The sequence below is a fragment of the Oncorhynchus gorbuscha genome, linkage group LG08 (assembly GCF_021184085.1).
Source record: "Oncorhynchus gorbuscha isolate QuinsamMale2020 ecotype Even-year linkage group LG08, OgorEven_v1.0, whole genome shotgun sequence".
Lineage (NCBI taxonomy): Eukaryota > Metazoa > Chordata > Actinopteri > Salmoniformes > Salmonidae > Oncorhynchus > Oncorhynchus gorbuscha.
The window spans coordinates 53,812,576-53,836,806 of NC_060180.1; the positions used below are offsets into that span (position 1 = coordinate 53,812,576).

The 24,231-nt window shown below is 40.9% G+C and overlaps 2 protein-coding genes across 2 annotated transcripts in view; both read right to left on the minus strand.

The window, feature by feature from the left end:
- Positions 1-167: 167 nt before the first annotated feature.
- On the minus strand, positions 168-3,024 carry LOC124041826 (retinol dehydrogenase 10-B-like). The gene is made up of 6 exons (XM_046359881.1): positions 2,543-3,024; positions 1,642-1,880; positions 1,337-1,435; positions 1,073-1,218; positions 814-945; positions 168-622 (listed from the first exon to the last, which is right to left on the minus strand). Exons 1-6 carry the CDS (start codon positions 2,820-2,822, stop codon positions 472-474), a joined length of 1,047 nt encoding a protein of 348 aa, XP_046215837.1. The 5' UTR covers positions 2,823-3,024; the 3' UTR covers positions 168-471.
- Positions 3,025-5,353: 2,329 nt separating this feature from the next.
- LOC124041827 (potassium voltage-gated channel subfamily B member 2-like) overlaps positions 5,354-24,231 on the minus strand; it is a 31,785-nt gene continuing 12,907 nt past the window's right edge. Inside the window, exon 3 of the mRNA XM_046359883.1 lies at positions 5,354-9,714. Within this exon, the coding sequence (XP_046215839.1) occupies positions 7,858-9,714 (1,857 nt within the window). The 3' untranslated portion in view covers positions 5,354-7,857. The remainder of the gene's footprint in view (positions 9,715-24,231) is intronic.

Sequence of the window (24,231 nt, forward strand, 5' to 3'; positions counted from 1 at the left end):
ATGTCGTCGCCTGGAAGGATCCCCAGAAATGAACACACAAGTTATGCACACAGGGGCAGCATTCTAGGGAGTGTCCACATTCAAAAACATGTGGCACTTCGAGTGAAAGGACTCTTTCCCCAAAAATCTGTTTTCTAAATGAAGACATTCTACACAAAACTCATTTATACAATGCAAAATACAAAAAACAATTTAATGACTCAAAGGCAACCAGAATAAGGCACTGCATGAGGAATGATCAAGCCGGCCACCATGGAACAAAGCGCGGGATAGGGCTACACAAAACAATTACATTTACACATTTACTGTCAATTATTATGTTTAAAACAAATACAAAAACTGGTTTCAAGAAACCAAAAGAACCAATGTGAACCCTTAATAAAGTACACAGCATATGTAGTTTGTTCCAGAGGGACAATGTGGTAAACCTCTCCATCTGATAAATCGGAGTTTCAAAGGGTATATGTAACATTATTTTTTCTCCAGTGGCAGCTGCATGATGGCAGGCAGCTTGGATTCATTGTTGTTCATGGACTCTTTCCGGTGAGCCAGGAACGGGTACATGCATTTGTCTGCTCCAAGAAACTGGTACATGCAAACGATGGCGTCAAAGGGCAAGACACTGAAATAGCCAGGGATACAGAAAAGAATAAACAATCAGTAAGCGCATAAAGCTATGGCTCCCATGATATACATTTGATGGTGGCAAGAGGAGGAAAAATCAGAGAATATATAATGATGTCATTAAGTTCACCTAAAAGAGCTGTTTGACAAAAGCTGGGTATCTCAATATTCATGTTGTGTACTACTTACGTCTTCATGAAACTAACCATGTACATAATCCGAGGCGTACAGATCATGGGCTGGTCTGTTAGGATAGCCCTCATTGCCTGTTGCACACACTGCTCTGGCTTCAACGGAGGGAAGAGTGGGGCAATCTCTTTCCTGATGGGACAGAAGTAGTCAACAATTAGTTTGTGTCTTTGCATGAGTTCACATTTGATGATGCCAAGAAGAAATGAGCATTGTGTTCAGATTTGAATACACTTGTTAAATGTAACACTTTACCAACCTGATTTTACACCCTTTGAACATGTCAGTATCAACTAAGAAAGGACAGACCAGCGTCATTTTTATCCCGTCTTTCTCAGCTGCTTTCAGCTCGTGGCTGAGGGACTCATGAAAACCTATAGCACCAAACTTGCTGGCACAGTAGTCCTGGTAAAAGACAGAATTTGCAATAGATAATGGTTTGACCGGAGTTTTCAGATAAAAGACTCGGGTACACTGTAGGAAGGTATACGGTAGCTTTATCAGTGGAGAATATGCTGCTAACCTCAACACCAGCAGTGGTGAACAGACCCAGGGAGCTGGCTACCGTCACAATGTGTCCATGGTTCAGCTCGAGCATCTTGGGAACAAAAGCCTTGGTAGTCTGAATTTGAAAAACATGCCAAAAGAATCTTTACGGTAAGAATATAAAGGTTGCATGGCAAGTGACAATTTACATTATGGTGTAATAATTTGTCCTAAGCAGATTTTCATATAGGTTTATTCCATCTACCTTTGGAAATACACTTCATTGTCACTGGACTAGTCCATGTGAAACTAAGTGATCAGATTGAGTGCAATGCAACTGACCCAAAAGTGAGCATGGCAGTTGACCATCATGGTGCGCTCTAGGAGTTCATCTGGACACTCCAGCAGGTGACGTCCTGAGACCACCCCGGCATTGTTGATCAGGATATCAATGTTGCCCACTTCACGTTGCACCTTATCTGCGGTCAAGTACACCTCCTCTCTCTTGCTTACATCACACAGATAAGTGTAGACCTTGGGCTGAATCTGAGATATATCTCCCTCCTCACCATCCACTGAACCTGTAGAGCAGGGGAGATGGTCCTTGTCTGGTTTAGTGGAACAATATTTCAAGGTGCATTCCGTAACATTTGCAAACACAAACAGCACTTTATTTTGGGATATCCCTCAATCTTTAGGGTTAAAGTAATTAGAATAGAGATACATATTTGACCATCATATAATTTGAAACTAAATAGTGCAGGCCTACCTAAATGTCCTATGACAACACAAATGGATTATGTCCTAGTTTTGGGGTTGTAATGTAAATCATAGTATGAACCACAGGCTTCTCTTTTTTAAATCACGAGTTCTACATTGAAAAGACCAACGCTATAAATACTGGATTGCACCTTTAAAATGGCAATTTATCAGTTTCAGTAAAAAGCTGAAGGATGGGGCTGGATAAATGCAATCACTCAAATTCATTGAGCTATGAATGCAAGGACCATCCATGATATCAAAAGTATAGTTTTAACCATGTTTTGATTCTATACAGTGTTACTTTACATTTACCTTTGGGATGATGACAACAGTTAAACTAAGCCCATGAAGCATGTCATTTATAAGTTATATTATTCAATGGGTACATATTAATTTATAAGTCCAAACATTGATGTAGCAACTCATGATTTCCCCTTTAAAAGTAAAGTAGTATAATTGAATAAAGCAGCAGTTTGCCAACCTTCGGGGTTCCTATTGGTAATGTCGCTGTAGATTTGTCGCACCATCTCAGCAGTCTCTTCGTTACTTTCCCAATTGATGTCCCAAAGAATAACCGTAGCACCTCTTCGGGCAAACTCCTTGGCAAAGTGTCTTCCAAGACCGCTTCCTGCCCCAGTGATCACACAAACCTGACCCATTACATTCTTCTCTTTTGGACGCACGAGCCATCTCGTTCCAGCCAACACAAAAGTCCAGAGAACTTTGCACGACACCAAGCAGAATTCAACAAAGATATTCATGGTAAGCAACAAAAGAAATATGCCTTCAGAAAGATTTCCTGACCATGACAATTTCGAGGAAAGATGAGACAACAAAATGTACGTTGATAGCCTATTGTACAGCTGTTGTGCTAATTATTGCTAGTTGCTACTTTGTTGTGAGTACTCATGCTTGTTCACGAGGGTTAACTTGCACAAGGCACTGCGCATGATTCTTATTTTCTTCTTCTTGGAGTTTAACGGCGGTTGGCATCCAAACACACATACATACATATATACATATATATATACATACACACATACATATAATATAAATATATAATAATAAATATATATGAAAATAACAATTTAAATAAAAATAAACCTCTAACAAACCCTACACTGATTAAAAAAAACCCTATCCCATTCCACTACTTTGCCCCATCTACTTCTGCACCATGCCAACGGCCTGGGAGGACGGGATACCACCACTCAACACACACTATAACTCTTCTGAAGTCAAATCTCGTATACCCAAATACTTCTCTGCAGCTGCCACCACAACATATATTTTCTGTGATTTATGTTCCATTTCTGTGGTAACCACACAATTTTCACAAGTCCACTACGGGTTTCTTTCACTGACTAATCTGCACCCAACTCCTTTCTCACCCACCCTGAAACCACATATGAATCTGCCAAAAGCCAAGGATCCACTTTCTCCAAAAATGTTACTCCTACTAGACCGGATTTTTAACATGTCCACTGATGCCAGAGCTTTACCACACCTTCCACCTTACTTAACTCACACTCATTCACTTCCATTTCACCTCTAGAGCTCGGTCTGGAACACAGCTCACTCTGTTTGCACTTGACACCAATCTTCTTCAACACACCATCTCCCTTTTTAATTGCCATATTCCTCAAATCCAACCTCTGCTTTCCTCATTCTCTTTGACCTCATTTCCCCCCTTCATTAATCCTCCAAAATCAACCTTTTAGTGACCCTGTCCCAATATTCCTCTTCTCCCAACTTTGCTAGGAAACATGTCTTCTCCGGGCACAAAGCAGTGGCCACACAAAGAAAAACGACCTGAGACGGTTTTATGAATCCTCTCCCACTGCGCACTCTTGCTGACAGTTGTCTCTACCTTCTTGCCCTTTGTGCTGTTGTCTGCCCAATAATGTTTGTACCTTGTTTTGTGCTGCTGCCATGTTGTGTTGCTACCATGTTGTTCTCATGTTGTGTTGCTACCATGCTGTATTGTCATGTGTTACTGCCATGCTATGTTGTTGTCTTAGGTCTCTCTTTATGTTGTGTTGTGTTGTCTCTCTTGTCGTGATGTGTATTTTGTCCTATATTTTTATTTTGGCCTTTTGCCTTTTGGTAGGCCGTCATTGTAAATAAGAATTTGTTCTTAACTGACTTGACTAGTTAAATAAAGTTTGAATTAATAAATAAATACATCTACAAATCACCTCCTCCTTCTTCTTCTTCTTCTTCAAGGTTTTATTGGCCGATTGCAACCAACTGACATGTGCATACACTGCCACCTACTGTACTGAAGTGTGAGAGCAGTCATGGCATACCTACTTTAAATTCTGGTAATACAAAATTGGGGAAAGGGCAATTACCCTGCCAACTAGTAGCCCTCACAAAAAAAAATATTATAATATATATTTTTTAAACACCAGCCCACCAGCCCAGGCCAACGATCTGAGGGGACAGAACACTACCAGTCAACACCCTCTGCAAATCTTCAACAGTGAAACTTCATAATCCCATGTACTTCTCTGTAGTTGCCACCACAACCTCTATTTTCTGTGACTTACATTCCATGTCTGCAGTACAGTTGACAACCATGGCTATGAATGCTAAGAAATCCACCTCACTGGTGGTCCTTCTGTAGCTCAGTTGGTAGAGCATGGCGCTTGTAACGCCAGGGTAGTGGGTTCGATTCCCGGGACCACCCATACGTAGAATGTATGCACACATGACTGTAAGTCGCTTTGGATAAAAGCGTCTGCTAAATGGCATATATTACTCAAAACATATTCCACTTTTCTTCAACCTCACCCCTCTGACTTCCATGTGTAATGATTATCCTTATTGTTAGAAGACTAGCGTGTGTAAATCAGCCCCGGCTTCTTCCTAAAATCCTGCATGCAGGAAGTAAACAGAGAATTCTGAACCTTAGGTCAAGTGTAAGGTACATCTATTGCTGTTGCATTATCATTCAATGATCATTCAATGATCACTAAAGCACTTCCCCTAAACATATCCCTGGGTTAATGCTTTTTATTATTTTGTGTTCACTTGACAACAGCCAGGGATTGACTGATTATCACTGAATTGAGAGCTCCCCGATGGACTTGGTTGGATGGTTCATAGATAGGGCTACTACAGGGCCATTCCATAGAAGGGAATTTGGCACATTTGCCCCAGAAAACGTGTTTTTGTTCTCTGCTCTCATACTGTGTACGTTTGGTCTATTCGCCTTATTATTGAAAATGTCCATGACATGTAAAATAAGAATCTTGATGACCCCTCTGTAAACACACAATTTCAAAGGCAAGGTCACATGAGCACATTTTTATTTGTCTTGCATATGGTAATCAACTTATTGGAAACAATAAGTTACTACTCATTCACTATCAAGTTATGTTGACTTACAATTAAGATGACTATGGTCACATACCTTTAAAATAACTAAAGAAAATGGGGTATATGGAGGGAACATCACACAAAGCAGGCTGATGAGGAATTGACCCTAGAGTTACCTACATTACGCTGTGGTTGTCAGTATTGATTTGAGGATATGAGTAGGATAGAGCTAACTGTACAAAAGAATGTAAGATAATTACAACCAAAAGTACAAATGGACATTGAGGTTTTACAGATGTCTTGGTGAATGAACTGGTGTTATATCATGGAGTGTCAGTGCAGTCACTTTTCCAGTTGCCCTGACATCTCAATCATGAACTAACATAAGCCTACTGTACTGTACATTACTGACAACAAATGGTACTTTGAAAGGAGGATGTGAGCCATGATATGACAAAACTTTCAAGTTATACAAAACTTGATAACTCCGAACAATAGCTATTTGCATATCATCACTTCATATATTTCCCTACTAGAAATACATTCTTTATAGATCTCTATGAACCAGCCAAATTATGTAGGTTTTCGCCTTCTCATAAATGTCTATTTATGAAAAGGCACACAATTCATACATTTACCAGGAAATATTACAGTCCTGATCCATTTTATCTTAGAAAAATGGAATCAATCATACAAGCAAACAAACAAAACATAATATGGTAACATGTTCTACTTTAAATAGAATATAAGCACAGTAATTGATATAGTGAATATACTGTAGTATTCAGATTGTCTGCAGATGGCCCTCCTGATTCAGTTCAGATTTATAAGTATAGTTTTATTAAAGATGCAACAGTTGAGATGTGCCATGCAAAACTTGAAAATGCTCAATAAATTGAATAAAGAGGTTATTTTCTTCAATATCAACAGGAATTCCAATTAGAGATATGCATGAATTCTTGGATGAATTAAAATGCCTTAAAATCCTCTGTCTTTAGAGGGCAGTGTTACACTTTCTCCCTGAGTGCTGTACTGTATTGCAGGGTTTCCCAACATCAGTCCTAGTCCTCCCCCTGGTTTTTGCCCTAGCACTACACAGCTTATTCAAATAATCAACTTGTCATTGAGCTTTGATTACGTGAATCAGCTGTGTAATGCTAGGGCGAAAACTAAAATGTGCACCCAGGGGTGGCCCTTGGACTGATTTCGGGAAACCATGCAGTATTAGACCTACTGTGACCACAATCATCCCCATACAATATAAATTAAACTTGACACATCAAACATACACATTATTTGTTCCAACTAGCATACGCACATGTACATATCCAATACATTTTTTCTGCACTTCTCTAAGCAAAAGGCAGCATTACAACAACATAAATACAGTGAGGAGTGTAACAACACAGATTTCCTTGGATCATGATGGATCTGGAAGTTAGCAATAATACATGTCCATTTTAGTGAAGAACCTGAATAACCATTCAGTTGATTTGATCCGTATCTAAGTGAATGAAGTGCTGCTGTATGATAATATTTGTTTTAAAGTATAATGCCATTATCTAATCAATTTTGTCATAGTGTAAATACCAGTACTTATATGGCTTGTCCATTTCCCATTCCATCAATGCAGGGTTGCACCACAGCAATGCTAAACATAGAAATGAGAGACATAAGCTCATTCACATGAACAGAATATAACATAGTAGAATATAAAGTATTTAAAAGCAATCATAGATAGTCATGTATAGGCTATTATTAAAACTGTTTTTTCTTGTTGGTCTATTTCCATATAGGCAGATGTTTACGAATTGCTATATAATATGCTTCACTTTCGTTTTCTTTTTGCTTAGATTCATTTCTCATTTCCCTGAACTAGGAGGCCCTTGCTTGTTCCATATACAGTATGTCTCTCGGTTGACTTGATTGAGAACGGTGCAAAATCTAAACAGATACAATAACATGAGATGGAATTGAAACTTTGCTAATTAACGCAGGCCATATCAAGTGCAGAATATGACATGACATTGATACTGCTCGACCAATGATGAGGCCTTATATAAAAATCCCCAAGTCTTTCCACATTCCCCTCTTCAGTCGATGTCCTTGTCCCACCACACTTCAGAAAAAAATATTCAGCAAGCTAAAAAAAGAAACTTGCAATGTACAGCTAGCTGCGTAAAAAGTCCAGGACCATAAAGTACAATTTATTCATAAATGTCCTCATTCATACTAGGTTGTTTTTTTTTGCTCACATTGGAGCCTTATAGTAAAAGTCACTGTTAAAAGTTCAATGTCTGCAGCAAGCAGCAGTTCTCATAGGTCTTCAGAAACAGTGATGTTATCAGAAAAAATTATTGTCAAGCCATGCAGACAACTTATTTTTGAATACATTAGTGTGCTTCATCTTTTTGTTCTTCACAGACAACAGAGAGTCTGTTCAATCTTTCCTTGACCTTCCACCTATACTAGTCACATGCTTGTTTCACAAGATGGAGATAGACTTCCATCCAGAACTATGTGGTTTTCCTTTTGGCTGTTGCCTGCCTCTCCTTCACCGTTGCCAGCAACAACCACTTCCTGAGTTGTGCAGTTGGTTGATTTAGGTGACAAAGGGCTGAAGACAGCGGCCCTGTCCATGTGATTTCCCCTGTGGCTTAAGCTGGAAGGCTGACCTTCGCCCTCCAAGCCCTTGGCTGCATCCTCGCCTTGGCCTGACTCTCCTGGAGCCCATGGGCTGGTCACCGGGACCTGGCCTGGGGGTGGGGAGGGCTGGTATCCTTGTGGAGACAGAGTAGCACAGGGAGGCGTTGACGGCATCTCTGCCTGAGATTCAATGAAATTCACTTTTAGAGCTTTCGTCTTCTGTGGGTTGCCTCTGAGAGAACTGCGGATGTTTTCGACGCTCATGTCAAAGCTTTGATTATCCTCCCCCTGTGACGCCCTCTCTGGATTGCTTGAGACAAACTCATAAAGACCCTCCTTGATGATGGTAGCCGGCGGAACTTTCTCTTTGGTTTTTGGTTCCATAGAGCTGATCTGGCTGAGGTCAAGGGGAGGAGGTGCCTTCCGTCCTGCTACGTTAGGGAGGAGGGCACTGCTTTCTGCCACACTGAACTCTGTAGTGCAGCTGGCGAAGCTGTCTACGCTGGATGGGCTCCTGAGGTCACCACTGGCTCGTTCCCTAATTAGGGGGGGCTTTAGTCCAGAAGACACCACCCTCATTTCCATTTCCTCCTTAAGCTTCTGTCCTTGTTCATGTGGAGCTCCCGAGCCAACGTTGGCAGTGGTCGTCATCTTGTTGTACATCTCCTCCAATATCTTGGCATTTAGGTGCTGTGGGCTGGTTCTTAGAGGATTGACCCTATCTGGAGATCCCAGTTGAGCAACCTCTTTATACCTCGCCTGGGATTTTGGACTAACCTCAGAGATGCCTTGCCTACTGCTCCACCTACTAGGTGAGAGATGGTTATCCATTGGCCGTTTCTCGTCACCTTTCTCCACCATAACATCCGTCAGCTCCATACTGCGAGCAAACGCATCCTTCAGATTCATAGACACAATACTGCCATTCCTCTTGGCCCGCTCCAAGGCCTCTCTCCTCTTGATGGCTTTCTCCTGTCTCTTCTGCTCTCTGTAAAACTCTGAGAAGTTGTTCACAATGATGGGGATGGGCAATGCAATGACCAACACACCTGCAATACAGCAGAGCCCACCGACTATTTTACCAAGAAGAGTTTGTGGATAAATGTCCCCATAACCTACAGTTGTCATGGTAATGGTAGCCCACCAGAATGAAGCAGGAATACTAGTGAATTTGGTGGCATCTTCGTCTTTTTCAGCAAAGAATACCAGGCTGGAGAAGATCATGATGCCCATAGCCAAGAACAATATCAACAGACCCAGTTCATTGTAACTGCGCCGAAGGGTGAACCCAAGGGACTGCAGTCCAGTGGAATGTCTGGCCAGTTTTAAAATTCTTAGGATTCTCATGATACGGAATATCTGGACCACTCGTCTGACATTCTGGAACTGCAGAACACTCTTGTTGGATTCAGTCAGGAAGAGAGTTACATAGTAGGGCAGGATAGCGAGTAAATCAATGACGTTCAATGGGCCTTTGCTGAACTGCCACTTGTCAGGAGAAGAGAGGAAGCGGAGGAGGTACTCCATCGTGAACCAGGCGATGCACACAGCTTCAACATGCGCTAGGCTGGGATTGTCATTGACCTGTCCAAACTCATCAACGACTTGTAGCTCTGGCAAGGTATTGAGTGATAATGAGATTGTTGATAGAACGATGAAGAAGACGGAGACAAAGGCCAGGAACTGAAAGACAAAGAAACAAAAAAAATAGAACATGAGTCATGATCAGATAGCTGAGACAACACTTATTACACACAAACATCAGTGTATGTGTGTGTGTGTGTGTGTACTGGTTACTTATTCTAGTTAACCTGGTTTCTCAGGACTAAGCCTTCCTTACTAAGATGGATGGAAAACATGAATTATGCCTTCAAGTGAACAGATAGTAAGTGAGATTGATATTTGCTCACATTTAATGTTGCCAAGGGGATCATTAAGAGCAGGTGCTGTATTTGCAGCTAAAAATCATCAAGCAGTAAGTCCACTGCGTACTGTGCTTAAGGTCTAGTGATGTTGTTTAAGTAAATCAACTGTACTGCACCTCAACTGTCATTTTTGTCTTCATTAGCTATATTGCCTAGGCCAAGGGTTGTTCTCCCCATGCAACCACTTAACTCTACAGTGTCCTGGTGGGGTGGTCTGACAGAGGCATCAGACTTGTAAGGTGCCCTGACCTCACGAGAGAGATTTCTTAGCGCATCCAACCATAAAGTAATTTTGATATTGCTAGTAAGTTACTTAGTTACTTAGAATACTTAGTTACAGTATTCACTCAACACCACTTACACCAAATGTGTCTTATTTACTACACAACATCCTTTGATTAGATGGTTTTACAACATTACATGTCTATATACTGTCCTGTATAAGCCAATGGATAAGATGATGTGAGCAATACCAGAAATGGTTGTGTAAGGCACAGATGACAGAGCAGAGGGCAATATTTCCTTACATCCATCTAAATGTGGGCGGCAGCAGAGGCTCTATTATGGATTGATAATCAATGTTTAAAGCAGATATCCTCTCAACTCAGCAGCACATTGGCCACTCCTTCCTTAACCGAAGAAACACTCAAATCAGAGATATCTGATACAGGAAACAAACAAATCACCACTTATCACATCAGTTAATTAACAGCATATAGATTTCTGTTTGTTATTTCCTCTATGTCATGGTTCTAAGAAGTCTTTGCCAACGGCCATTATGCTCAGGTTAAATTAGCTCTAACGTGTAAATACCAAAGGTTGTTGTAGGTCAAACCTGTGAGGTGTGTGTGTGTGATTGCGTGTGTATGTTCACTTCTTCATCAAGACAAGGGCACAGGCTTAGTTCCCTGTGGAAATAATCAAATTCTTATTATATCTCTCTTAGCTATCCCTGGTCGGTCCAGCCGCCTTCCTTCCCTTGCTGGGTCCCCAAGGCTGTGACGCTGTCATCGCATGGGCCTGACCTCCCTGCAATACTCTCTTAATCACGGCTATAGAGGAGAATTAACCCCAGGTTACAAAAGAGTCAGACACCATAATAGATCTGCATCTCCAACCCCTTTGTAGAAACACAATCAGTTGTGATTAGCAGACAGAGCCCAAAAACTATGACATGAGAATACAGTATCTGTGGGAGATTCAATCACACAGACAGTGAAAGACAAAGAAAAAGTTGCCGATTTCATTTGAACTCGTCTTAAAGGATTCACAGGTGTTTGAATGAGATAACTAATTCAATAGAATGACAGATCCCTCATTGTAGGTAATAGAGTTAGGAGTTAGAAGTAACTTTTCAAGATGTGATCATTATTTTGCAAATAAAATGCACGGACACATTTGCCGACACAAGGTATATCCAAACAGGTCGGGCCATACTGTAGTATTTAGCACAGTTGATGTTCACATGACAACCTTGCTGCAGTGCTGCAGGACGTAACACGACTAATTGACATAACTGTGACCGCTCTCCACATCTCCAAGTGCTTTATGCAAACAAGCCCAATTTGCATATTGTGAAATGAGCAATACTGTATGCGTGCAACAAAGATGTGAGAGTATGAGCTTAAGTCTCAATATTGGCATAGTGGCTGTATTGGCAAGCACCTGTAGTGTTTCAGTGTCATTAGTCCTTTAAAATATGAGTGCAATGAAAGTGAAATGCAGTCTTGCCAGGGACAAGTGGGGGAGCTCAAATGCCTGGCTTAGAGAGCTATTGATGAGACTCTTGGCCTTATGAGAGATGGCTACACAGAACACTCCCTTTCTGGAGGGGTTTCCCCTCATCCCATGAAGCGAATGCAAATATAGAATGTATAACCTGTCATGGATTCTCTTATCATTTCAAACATAAATATAATAGTTGTAGGCTAATACATGCTAACTTTTAAGTTCCTGCACATAGCCTATAGCCATACATACACATTGTATGGATCACAATGCGTTGCATTAAATCAATGATTATGCACAATCAGCTTTCTATGCACAATATCCTGTCTGCGGCTTGCATTTTTAGTGGGTGTGTTCGGAATGACAATGTTGACTGAATAAGAAGTATCAGATTATTGGTTGATTCTTCCTGTTGAGGAAAGAATGAGTAACCACTTCTAACCTCTCTCTATCCTTACTATAGATAGCCACCAAATCCTATTACAATTATCCTGAAATGTCCTCCTCACAGAGACAAGCACATGTTGAAGCTCCCATACTTATGGCCCTCTGGAGAAGGGGAGGGTTTATACAGACTTATTATACCCGCATCTATATATTAAGTGAATAAATCACAGATATGTTAAAGAATGAAAAATGTCCAGAAGAGCACCTAAGGTGACTTACGGTGGAGAGTGGCCATAGCTGTGACAGACTGTCGATGCCACGTGAGTCATTGACAACCGCCTGCATCCGTTGCCAGCTACTTCTGAGAAAGCCTCCTGCCAAGACCGAGCCAAGGACTAGCTAAGAATCTACTCTATCACACCTGAGCACTGATCCATCAGGCAAATGGACACTCTATAATCATGATATACTGTAGGGTAGTTTGGCTTGTAAATATAAATATAAAATAAAATACAATTGTGCTTAAAATGAGCTACAACTGGTGGGAAAACATATCTGTTGGTTCCAGTAACAAAGTACCGTGATCCATACAAGTATTGGTATTGCTGATTTTTCAGAGCAATTATGTGGTTAGTAGCAATGGGTTGGCCTACTTCCTGGTATTTTGATAGTTATATAGTTGTCATGGTGCCTAGTGGCAGCCAAGGTAGAGGGCTAATGTACATTCTGTACATATATAATCATATTTAATGCATGCAGAGTTGGCAGTGGGACAGTTTGTCATTGCACAGGAGGATACTTCTGAACAGGGCTTTCACCAGGGTTTGAGTTTTAGTGAGGTCCAGAAGGGGGTGGTGTTTTTAACATTGAAGCTAATTTACTGCATTCTATACAATTAAAACATATCTTATTTGGAGAACAGCAAAAACAAGGAAAAATGACCCCAGCCATTATCACCTTGGCTGCTGTGGGTTCTATCATCTCAGTCAATCTACAAAAGCCTATTATTTATACAATTGTAATGTTAAACCCCTGAAAGGGGGGGGGGAATATGATAAATGATTCACACTGACACGTAGCATCAGCGACTGCTCAGTCAGTTGTAATGATGAATTGCTCTTTACCTAGATATCTATTTTTTTTTTCAAATTGCATAGTGTTCACATTTGTATTTCTAGGCATTACCAATGAAGCTCTGGACACACAGACATCAATGGAGCACATAGATTATTTTATTTATTAAGCTTTATTTAACTACTAACTACTTATTCGGTTACTAGTCCAACGCTTTAACCACTAGGCTATCCTGCCGCCCGATTACCGCTTTCACAATAATTATTACAATATTACTTAAGATTCCGTATGAATATCAGTGATGTAATGGTAAAAAATGGTAAGTAATGGATAAGACGAACAACCACCAATATAAACAAACACGCATTACATTATTATTATACTGTATTGTTTGCATTTTGATTATATTTTAATGTAGGCCTATAGGGAAGATAGGCCATGTGGAAACGTTAATATTGAAACACATCTTCTTTTTTGAGTTCCTAACAGGGGAGCCCACACGGGGCCCTGTCCCCAAGTTTGGGAACCATTGTACTAACCTCTCTCTCTGCTTGCTTCCTCCTTTTCTGTCTCCTATGCTTCCTCCTGCATGCATTGTAGCCTGCCTCAGCCTCACCACTGAGCACCACATTACTGTCTGTGTTTTGATACACCATCCAAAGTGTAATTAATAACTTCACCATGCGCAAATGGATATTCAATAGGTGCTTTTCTTTGCGAGGCATTGGAAAACCTCCCTGGTATTTGTGGTTTGTGTTTGAAATTCAATGCTCGACTGAGGGATCTTACGTATAAATTGTATGTGTGGGGTAGTCATAAAACAATCATGTTAAACACTATTATTGCTCACAGAGTGAGTCAATTTAACTTATTATGCGACTTGTTAAGCCAATTTTTACTCCTGAACTTATTAAGGCTTGCTGTAACAAAGAGCTTTTAATTTTTAATTAATTTGATGATTTTTTCGAAAAACATCTGTTGTGTGTAGACCAGTAAAAAAACAAATGTAAATTTAAGCCATTTTAAATTCAGGCTGTAACACAACTAAATGTGGAAAAGGTAAAGGGGTGTGAATACTTTCTGAAGGTACTATATCTATAAGCGACTACCAGTTGTGCACTCATTCTCCGAGAGTCGGTCTTTCTTTGTTTGGGTGATGTCCGTAGACACGGCAGGAGATGCGGGATCATTTAAAGATGGCCTTTTGTCCGGCATCTCACAAACACACTGTCAGCAGCACCTCTAGTGTTGCCTACTTCTCCAGTGAGCCGTCTCCGAGCTGCGGTAGTTTGTTTCACGTATCAGACCCTCGGGCTGTGCAGCAAGAGAGGGCGGAGTGAGCCGTTTGAGAAGAGTGGTGAATGTGCTGCTTTAAAGGCAAATCCGGGAGACAAATCCAGGGGACGCAGGCGAATATAACGAACATTCCACTGTTCATGATTCCACTATTTCGCAAAGAGGCGTGATTAGCATTCTGAGCTTTGATCAAAGCTTAGATATTGACCCATAGTTAATTTTCTTTATTGTGTACAAAATATGTATACTTTTTTTATTCTAAAAATGACAGAAGTCCGGACCTCGGTGTCCTCATAGTTACGTCCATGCTTCTGAAGTAAGGAGTGGGCTGTACTCTGTGGGGAGCTCAAACTTCACCGGATCCCAATACAGAGAAGCTGCAGACGGTGGAGATGCACTGATAACATTGAGCTGCCTGCCTGTCTGCCTGCCCTTGGACATGCTGACCTGACCACCATCTCCGCTGACCATCTAGCTATGAGCGTCTAGATCCTCTCATGACCGCAGCTGCCCATCCGCTGGAGGCTTCGAGAAGCACTCAAACAGATTTGATCGATCTGATCTAGCTACTGTTGTAGCCTCTATTTCTGTCTAAATACTTGGTATTGTTTATTTTGCTGAACAAGCGCTTTGAGATTTTGTGAGTAATGAAAAGTGCTATAAAAGTTTAATAAATAATAATAATAATAATAATAATACACCATCAGTAGCTACCTTCAGGTAGTATCCATCATACTTGTGCTTGGTTTGATGAATCCTAAGGGGGGGAAGTAAATATCTATGTAACAACTATTTTACTACAGTTCTAAGTAAATACCAAAGAACCCAAATAATTTGAAAGATACTAGATGTAAGAACATTTTAAGCACTTTTAACTGAAACCACTTCAAAGAAAGGTGTTTTACATTACACTACAGAGACCTAGAGAGGGAGTCTGTCATTGTGTGATGCAGAGGGATGTATAAGACAAAGCCTCTGAAAAGCCTTGGCTGTAGCCATCGCGTGCTGCAGGGATTGTCTCGGGCATGTCAGGATGAACACCCAGTCTGGCCACAGTCATGGCTGCTGAGGTCAAGTCAATGGTCATGCAGCATTATGCCTATTGGCTGTAATGGCAGAGCTGCTGAAGGTCTCATTGGTCAACTGTGACCTGAACTATCACCCACACAGGTGAGTTAAAGGGCAATTGGGATCGAGTTATATGAAAGTCCATTTTGTCAACACTTACTAATGTGGCATAATAGCTGCCAAATGGTAGGACCTTTGCACCTTGGCCTAATCTAAATCCATGCTGCTTCACATAGAAATGAGTAATAACCTTGAGTGACTTGTTGCTTTGTACAAGAAGAAACAACATAAAGGAAAAGACTATGCTGAACAGTTTGACTATTTCACAGGCAGGACACTGACGTCAACATTCATCATTATACGCTTACATGACTTTTCTGTGAAAACCACACTAGTGGGCCACTACCACGTGTCTTTGTGTTCTCTATGAAAAAAACATGGCTTTTATCTCATTGAGAACACTCTGCCTTCTTGAGCAAACACTCTATAAACTACACCCTCACAAAAAAATAATAATAATAATAATAATACAAAAATTGTTAACTGACATTTACTCCTGAGGTGCTGACCTGTTGCACCCTCTATAACCACTGTGATTATTATTATTTGACCCTGCTGGTCATCTATGAAGGTTTGAACATCTTGGCCATGTACTCTAACACCCCTCAGAGCCTGGTTCCTCTCTAGGTTTCTTACTGGGTTCCTGCCTTTCTAGGGAGTTTTTCCTAGCCACTGTGCTTCAAATCAAATGACAATTTTATGGGCTTTCCTCTGACATCGCCTATTATATAGGTCCTGGATTGCAGGATGCTTGGCACCAGTGATGTACTGGGCGGTACGTACTACCATCTGTAACGCCTTACGGTCAGATGCCGAGCAGTTGCCATACCAGGCGGTGATGCAACCGGTCGAGATGCTCTCAATGGTGCAGCTGTAGAACTTTTTGAGGATCTGGGGATCCATGCCAAATCTTTTCAGTCTCCTGAGGGGGAAAATGTTTTGTCGTGCCCTCTTCACGACTGTCTTGGGGTGTTTGGACCATGATAGATCGTTGGTGATTTGTGACATTTGCTGATGTAAAAAGGGCTTTATAAATACATTTGATTGAATGATTGCTATGTGATATACTACCAAAGCACTTAATACAGAGTAATTCACTCATGGGCCTTGCGTGCGTGTAGTGCATTTAGATATAGTCTAGGTCGACAGACATCATTGGTGAGGTTGTGGGGGTGGAAGGAGTAGGATTAGCTTCCTCCTGACCTGATCTGTAGATCTGCAGAAACGTAATCACGTGAACAGTGATCTGGATACAGAGAAATCGCTAGCCCACGTCTTGAGAAGATTCCAGGGCAGGGCATGCGTGTGCAAACAGGGAGCGAACGCCAAAGGATCAGCAAATACTCTGCCACAAAACACCTTTGTGATTCAAGTGTAAGGGTGTTCGTTGATATGCTGTGAAACAGTCATAAAACACCTGTATTGTTCTTCTCCTGCATTACATCCTGGATGGTTTTATCCTCCAACAGTCCTGACAGACAATCTTTACCCACTAAAAGAGCACTGTCTGTTGCTGCCAAATCTCTCATTAAGCACTGCAAATGACAGTCTCCTCTTTGGCCCTGGAGCTCTCAGTGGAGTTGAACAATTACCATTGAGACACATTGGCTGTGTTTTTATTGAATTTCTAAAAAGGAACTAATAAGGTGAATTATAGACAACATACACTAAGTACATGTACAGAATATGTTACGGTACTTCATTACTTTCTCAAATCAGATATGGTTATGGGTATCTACAACAGTTATTGTACAGTATTACCATATCCGTCCATAGTCTTGTACATTAAATACCTTTTTCACTGCAATAACAATTTACAATGTTCCATATAGATAACATATATTTTCATATAACACTACAGATTACTTTTTTTTCCCCTCAGGGGACAATAAAGTCATTTGCATTTGAGGTCAAATAGATGTAGCCATGTTCTGTATTTAGAAACGACCCTTTGGATATTTTAAGATCCAACAAAGGAATCCATTCCGGGGACCCAGTCTAAGACCTTTGAGTATTATACTCTGCTAATCCACATTTTCATTCAAATATGCTGCAACACTAAATCCTTTTATTCATACACAGAAATCCCTCAAAACAAAACCAAGAGTATGATGATTGATCATGACTCAATCTGAGCATGATGCTCTATGTTTATGAGTGGCGGAGGTGTCCAATACATTAGGTGAGAGGTGGGACTGCGGGACAATGGGGCTAGTACACAGGCTGAGCTGCCTCTGCTGTGTGTCTCTCTGTCCCAACCAGGCTCCATGCATGTGTGACCTGGACCGGCATGGTGCAGTCCTTGGGAACATCTGGCTACTGAGAGGTAAGCAGATTAATTGAAAGATCTGGATTTCCCCCTCATTAAGCCCTGGCCAGGTCCGTCCTCCCACTCAGTTACGTTTAGCTCTTGGTTTGCTGCTAAACTTCAAACAAAGGCTCCGAGGAAACGGACAGAAAAAAATCCAGTGAAGATTGTTTGTAGAGGTTCAATCAGGCAAAACACAGGGATTTGTCCAGCTATAATCTGTGACAGGAGTTTGGATTTACAGCAACATCTGAGAGGAAATGAACACATGTGGAAGGCAGAGAACTGAGGCTTAACATCACAAATGTTATGGTGATGACATAAAAGAGAAACACCACAGTCAAACAGTGTTACGTTTCCACACTCGCCTCAAACCGACCTCACCTCAAGTCCAGTAGCATTATCGTGATCTGACTGCCAAAGGCTAAATGTAATCAACTAAACAAAATTCATTGAGATGAAAGTATGCCTGTAAAATGTATGCCAGTACACAGCCAATAAAATTAATCCTATATAAAATATTTATTCTGAGCCAACCAATAGCAAAATGGCTGACCATACAGAACATTCCTCTGAGGCAGGCCATACAGCAAAGAGCCCACAGCTTATAGATCTGATAGACAACGAGACAAAAAAGCAACAAGACAAACAACACACTGTAAAATTCCCGAGGAAGAAAAAGGAAATACCACCTCAACGCAAAGGATGTAAGGCTTGAAGGTTAGATTATTTCTGGCAAACATTATCACTGCTGCAGGCCGTCCTCGGAGGGGAAACTAACTCGGCAAGGAAACCCAAGAACGTCTTGATCAATATCAGGAGGTATTTATGGAAAAGTGACATGGGATATATTGGATTGGCTGTGTTTTTATATGGGAGATGTAGCTGGAACCAACCCACCACATTTTTCAAGGAGCTTCTGCTGAGTAAGGGACACAGTGCAGGAGTGCATTTTCATTTTATATGCCATTGTACAGCAATACCAACTAGAAGATGGTTATATAGCCTTCTAAAGACCATTACTAAACCAATATCAAGCCTTATGTGTTTGCGTGTATGTATGTGTATATTTTCACTATTGATTAGGGATGTACCACTGGATTGTAATTAAACCTAAAATATGACACTTCCTTAGAAACATAATGACACAATTTTCAATTATCAATAGACAGTGAAGCTGCATATAGACACACGTTTTTAAAAAATCAATATAACATTGCGGTATCAAGACAATTTGCATAGATTTCACTGTTCATTACTATGGTGACACACACCATGCTATTACCTCCCAAAAGAGGCTTTATTTAGACCGTGTTGGCTCAGGCTACTGTTTCTGACTGTGATCCATGTAGACCAGAGCCCACTGGATTGTGCTCAGTGAGTTGCTGATGGTGGGATGGTTTCTCTTTGTGTGAGGGGAAAAGGGAGAAGGCCATGATTATAGTAATTAGTCAAATAGATGCGCCTGATTGGTCATCACGACGTACAGGCCAACCACAAGCTTGGTAATTAAGGTGACATGACCATGTGACAGATTCAGACGACATGATGATTGGGCAACCTGTAATTAAACACAGTGTGTAAACTGAACTGATATTTAACCAAATAAACTAAATCAAATATCCAAGGTATTCTGTTTTAGGGACAAACATTGGATCCTGCAATGGCTACATGCACACCACACACTATCGCATGGAGGAGAACAGACTGCCACAGCATACTTACACATGTTTTTTTAATGTGATGTTTGTGTCATCTGCTAATGCAGAGCTAATTTGCATATGACATACAACTATAATAATTTGGTATTTTATTAGGATCCCCATTAGCTGTTGTGAAATCAGCAGCTACTCTTCCTGGGGTCCAGACAAAACATGACATCATATATAACACTAATAGACAAGAACAGGACTACATCCATTTAAAAATGGCACACAGGCTACATATCAAGACATACACACAATATCTAGGTCAAATAGGAGAGAGGCGTTGTGCCGTGAGGTGTTGCTTTATCTGTTTTCATAAACCAGGTTTGCTGTTCATTTGAGCAATATGGGATGGAAGGGAGTTCCATGCAATAATGGCCCTATATAATACAGTGAGCTTTCTTGAATTTGTTCTGGATTTGGGGACTGTGAAAAGACCCCTGGTGGCATGTCTGGAACAGATTAACCTGTTCGTCTCATGTGTTGTAGGCCTACAGCCTGCCGACTGCCATCAAATAAATCATATTACACTCACCACCCTCGAGCCATGCAATCAATTGTACACTCTTAGAAAAATGGGTTGTTCAGCTCTCCCCATAGGAGAACCCTTTTTGATTCCAGGTCGAACCCTTTTGGGTTGGAACCTAAAAGGGTTCTACGTGGAACCAAAAGGGTTCTACCGGCAAACAAAAGGTTCTACCTGGAGCCAAAAATGGTTATTTAAAGGGTTCTCCTATGAGGACAGCCGAAGAACCCTTTAACGTTCTAGATAGCACCTTTATTTCCCTAAGAAAGAGTGTATGATTTTTTAAATGAACACCATTTTTTTTTTAAGTACAGATATAGGATGTTAGTTTGACCAAATTCTCACAGCGGGAAAATAATCCTGCAGCAATGGATTATAATTGTATGGATTATAATTGTATGGATTATAATTAATGAACATTTTTGTAGAGGTTGAAACATTTTTGTTAGGACAAATCAAGGTTAAAAATGTTAAGTGGATATTACAAACTTTAGAAGCCTTTTTAAACCTTGAATACAACCCGATGGGCACAACAAGTCATTTCAACATGGAAATTTGGGTAAGATTTGGTTGAGACGTTGATCAATGAGCTTTCAACCTTTATTTATCCACGCAAAAAGACAGACAGAAATGTGTTGAATTCTCAGTGTGTTACCACTATGCTTACAACCATACAGTCAGGGCCAAAAGTTTTGAGAATGACACAAATATGAATTTCCACAAGGTTTGCTGCTTCAGTGTCTTTAGATATTTTTGTCAGATGTTAATATGGAATACTGAAGTATAATTACAAGCATTTCATAAGTGTCAAAGGATTTTATTGACAATTACATGAAGTTGATGCAAAGAGTCAATATTTGCAGTGTTGACCTTTCTTTTTCAAGACTTCTGCAATCTGCCCTGGCATGCTGTCAATTTTACTTCTGCGCCACATCCCAACTGATGGCAGTCCATTCTTGCATAATCAATGCTTGGAGTTTGTGGGTTTTTGTTTGTCCACCTGCCTCTTGAGGATTGACCACAAGTTCTCAATGGGATTAAGGCCTGGGGAGTTTCCTGGCCATGGACCCAAAATATCGATGTTTTGTTCCCTGAGCAACTTAGTTATCACTTTTCCCTTATGGCAAGGTGCTCCATCATGCTGGAAAAGGCATTGTTCGTCACCAAACCGGTCCTGGATGGTTGGGAGAAGTTGCTCTCGGAGGATGTGTTGGTACCATTCTTTATTCATGGCTGTGTTCTTGGCAAAATTGTGAGTGAGCCCACTCCCTTGGCTGAGAAGCAACCCCACACATGAACGGTCTCAGGATGCTTTACTGTTGGCATGACACAGGACTGATGGTAGCGCAGGGGATTCATCAGAGAAAATGACTTTACCCCAGTCCTCAGCAGTCCAATCCCTGTACCTTTTGCAGAATATCAGTCTGTCCCTGATGTTTTTCCTCGAGAGAAGTGGCTTCTTTGCTGCCCTTTTTGACACCAGGTCATCCTCCAAAAGTCTTCGTCTCACTGTGCGTGCAGATGCACTCACACCTGCCTGCTGCCATTCCTGAGCAAGCTCTGTACCGGTGGTGTCCGAGCCAATTTCAAGTCTTGCCATAAATTTTCAACCCATTTACAACAAGCCCAAACTGTAACTAGGCCACTCAGGAACATTCAATGTCGTCTTGGTAAGCAACTCCAGTGTACAGTTGAAGTCAGAAGTTTATAGACACTTAGGTTGGAGTCATTAAAACTAATTTTTCAACCACTCCACAAATTTCTTGTTAACAAACTATAGTTTTGGCAAGTTGGTTAGGACATCTACTTTGTGCATGACACCTGTAATTTTTCCAACAAGTGTTTACAGACAGATTATTTCACTTATAATTCACTGTATCACAATTCCAGTGGGTCAGAATTTTACATACACTAAGTAGACTGTGCTTTTAAACAGCTTGGAAAATCCCAGAAAATTATGTCATGGCTTTAGAAGCTTCTGATAGGCTAATTTACATAATTTGAATCAATTGGAGGTGTATCTGTGGATGTATTTCACGTCCTACCTTCAAATTCTGTGCCTCTTTGCTTGACATCATGGGAAAATCAAAAGAAATCAGCCAAGACCTCAGAAAGAAAATTGTAGAGTCTGGTTCATCCTTGGGAGCAATTTCCAAACGCCTGAAGGTACCATGTTCATCTGTACAAACAATAGTACGCAAGTATAAACACCATGGGACCACGCAGCCGTCATACAGCTCAATATGGAGGTGCGTTCTGTCTCCTAGAGATGAACGTACTTTGGTGCGAAAAGTGCAAATCAATCCCAGAACAACAGCAAAGGACCTTGTGAAGATGCTGGTAAAAAAGGTTAAAAAGTATCTATATCCACAGTAAAACGAGTCCTATATCGACTTAACCTGAAAGGCCGCTCAGCAAGGAAGAAGCCACTGCTCCAAAACCTCCACAAAAAAAGCCAGACTATGGTTTTCAACTGCACATGGGGACAAAGATCGTACTTTTTGGAGAAATGTCCTCTGGTCTGATGAAACAAAAATAGAACTGCTTGGCTATAATGACCATCGTTGTGTTTGGAGGTAACAGGGGGAGGCTTGCAAGCTGAAGAACACCATCCCAACTGTGAAGCACTGGGGTGGCAGCATCATGTTGCTTTGCTGCAGATTGGTGCACTTCACAAAATAGATGGCATCATGAGGCTGGAAAATTATGTGGGTATATTGAAGCAACATCTCAAGACATCAGTCTTCCAAATTGACAATGACCCCAAGCATACTTCCAAAGTTGTGGCAGAAAAGCTTAAGGACAACAAAGTCCAGGTATTGGAGTGGCCATCACAAAGCTCTGACCTCAATCCTATAGAAAATGTGTGGGCAGAACTGAAAAAGTGTGTGCAAGGAAGGAGGCCTAGAAACCCGACTCAGTTACACCAACTCCGTCAGGTGTAACTTATTGTGGGAAGCTTGTGGAAGGCAACCTGAAACTTTTGAAAAAAGTTAAACAATTTAAAGGCAATGCTACCAAATACTAATTGAGTGTATGTAAACTTCTGACCCACTGGGAATGCGATGAAAGAAATTAAAGCTGAAATAAATCACTCTCTCTACTATTATTCTGACATTTCCCATTCTTAAAATAAAGTGGAGATCCTAACTGATCAAAAACTGAGAATTTTTACTCTGATTAAATGTCAGGAATTGTGAAAAACTGAGTTTAAATGTATTTGGCTAAGGTGTATGTAAACTTCCGACTTCAATTGTATTTTATTTGTGACATGTTGACATAATCACAAAGTCTGAAATAGGGAGTCTAATCAGGGAAAGGATCGGGAACAGGTGAAAGGCTAAATGATGATTAGCCGGAACAGCTGGGAGCAGGAACGGAACGACAGAGAAGAGTTGAGTGAAGTGGGAGGGGGAGAGAACCTAGAACCAAACAAGACCAGCAGAGGGAAACGAATAGCATGGGGAGCACAGGGACAAGACATGACAATAAATGACAAACATGACAGTAACTGAAGCCTCTAAGGCACTGAGACCATAGTTGAAATTTCAACAACAGTTAACTTTTTTCAATTCCAATGTCTTTTCCGTGTAGATTTCATGTCACAATACGTTGACAAATAACGTTGATTCAACCAATTTGTGCCCAGTGGGAAGTTTGCATTTTTTAATTAAGATCTTACATTTGTACATTTAAAGCACATTTATGGATCACATTATCTTGACTTTCCAGTGTTCATTAAAGAGGATCATCTCTGACTCATTCAATCTGCACCCCTTCCAAAAAGTAGGAAAATCACATTACAGTAGATCAAACTACTGTCATGTTTTGTCATTTATTATCTTGTCTTGTCCCTGTGCTTCCTTCTATTCGTTTCCCTCTGCTGGTCTTATTAGGTTCTTTCCCTCTTTCTATCCCTCTCTCTCCCCCTCCCTCTCTCACTCTCCCGCTCTCTCTTCTCTCTATCGTTCCGTTCCTGCTCCCAGCTGTTCCTATTCCCCTAATCAATCATTTAGTCTTCCCACACCTGTTCCCGATCCTTTTCCCTGATTAGAGTCCCTATTTCTCCCCTTGTTATTCGTTTCTGCCCTGTCGGTTCACCGTGCTGTGTTTGTGTATCGC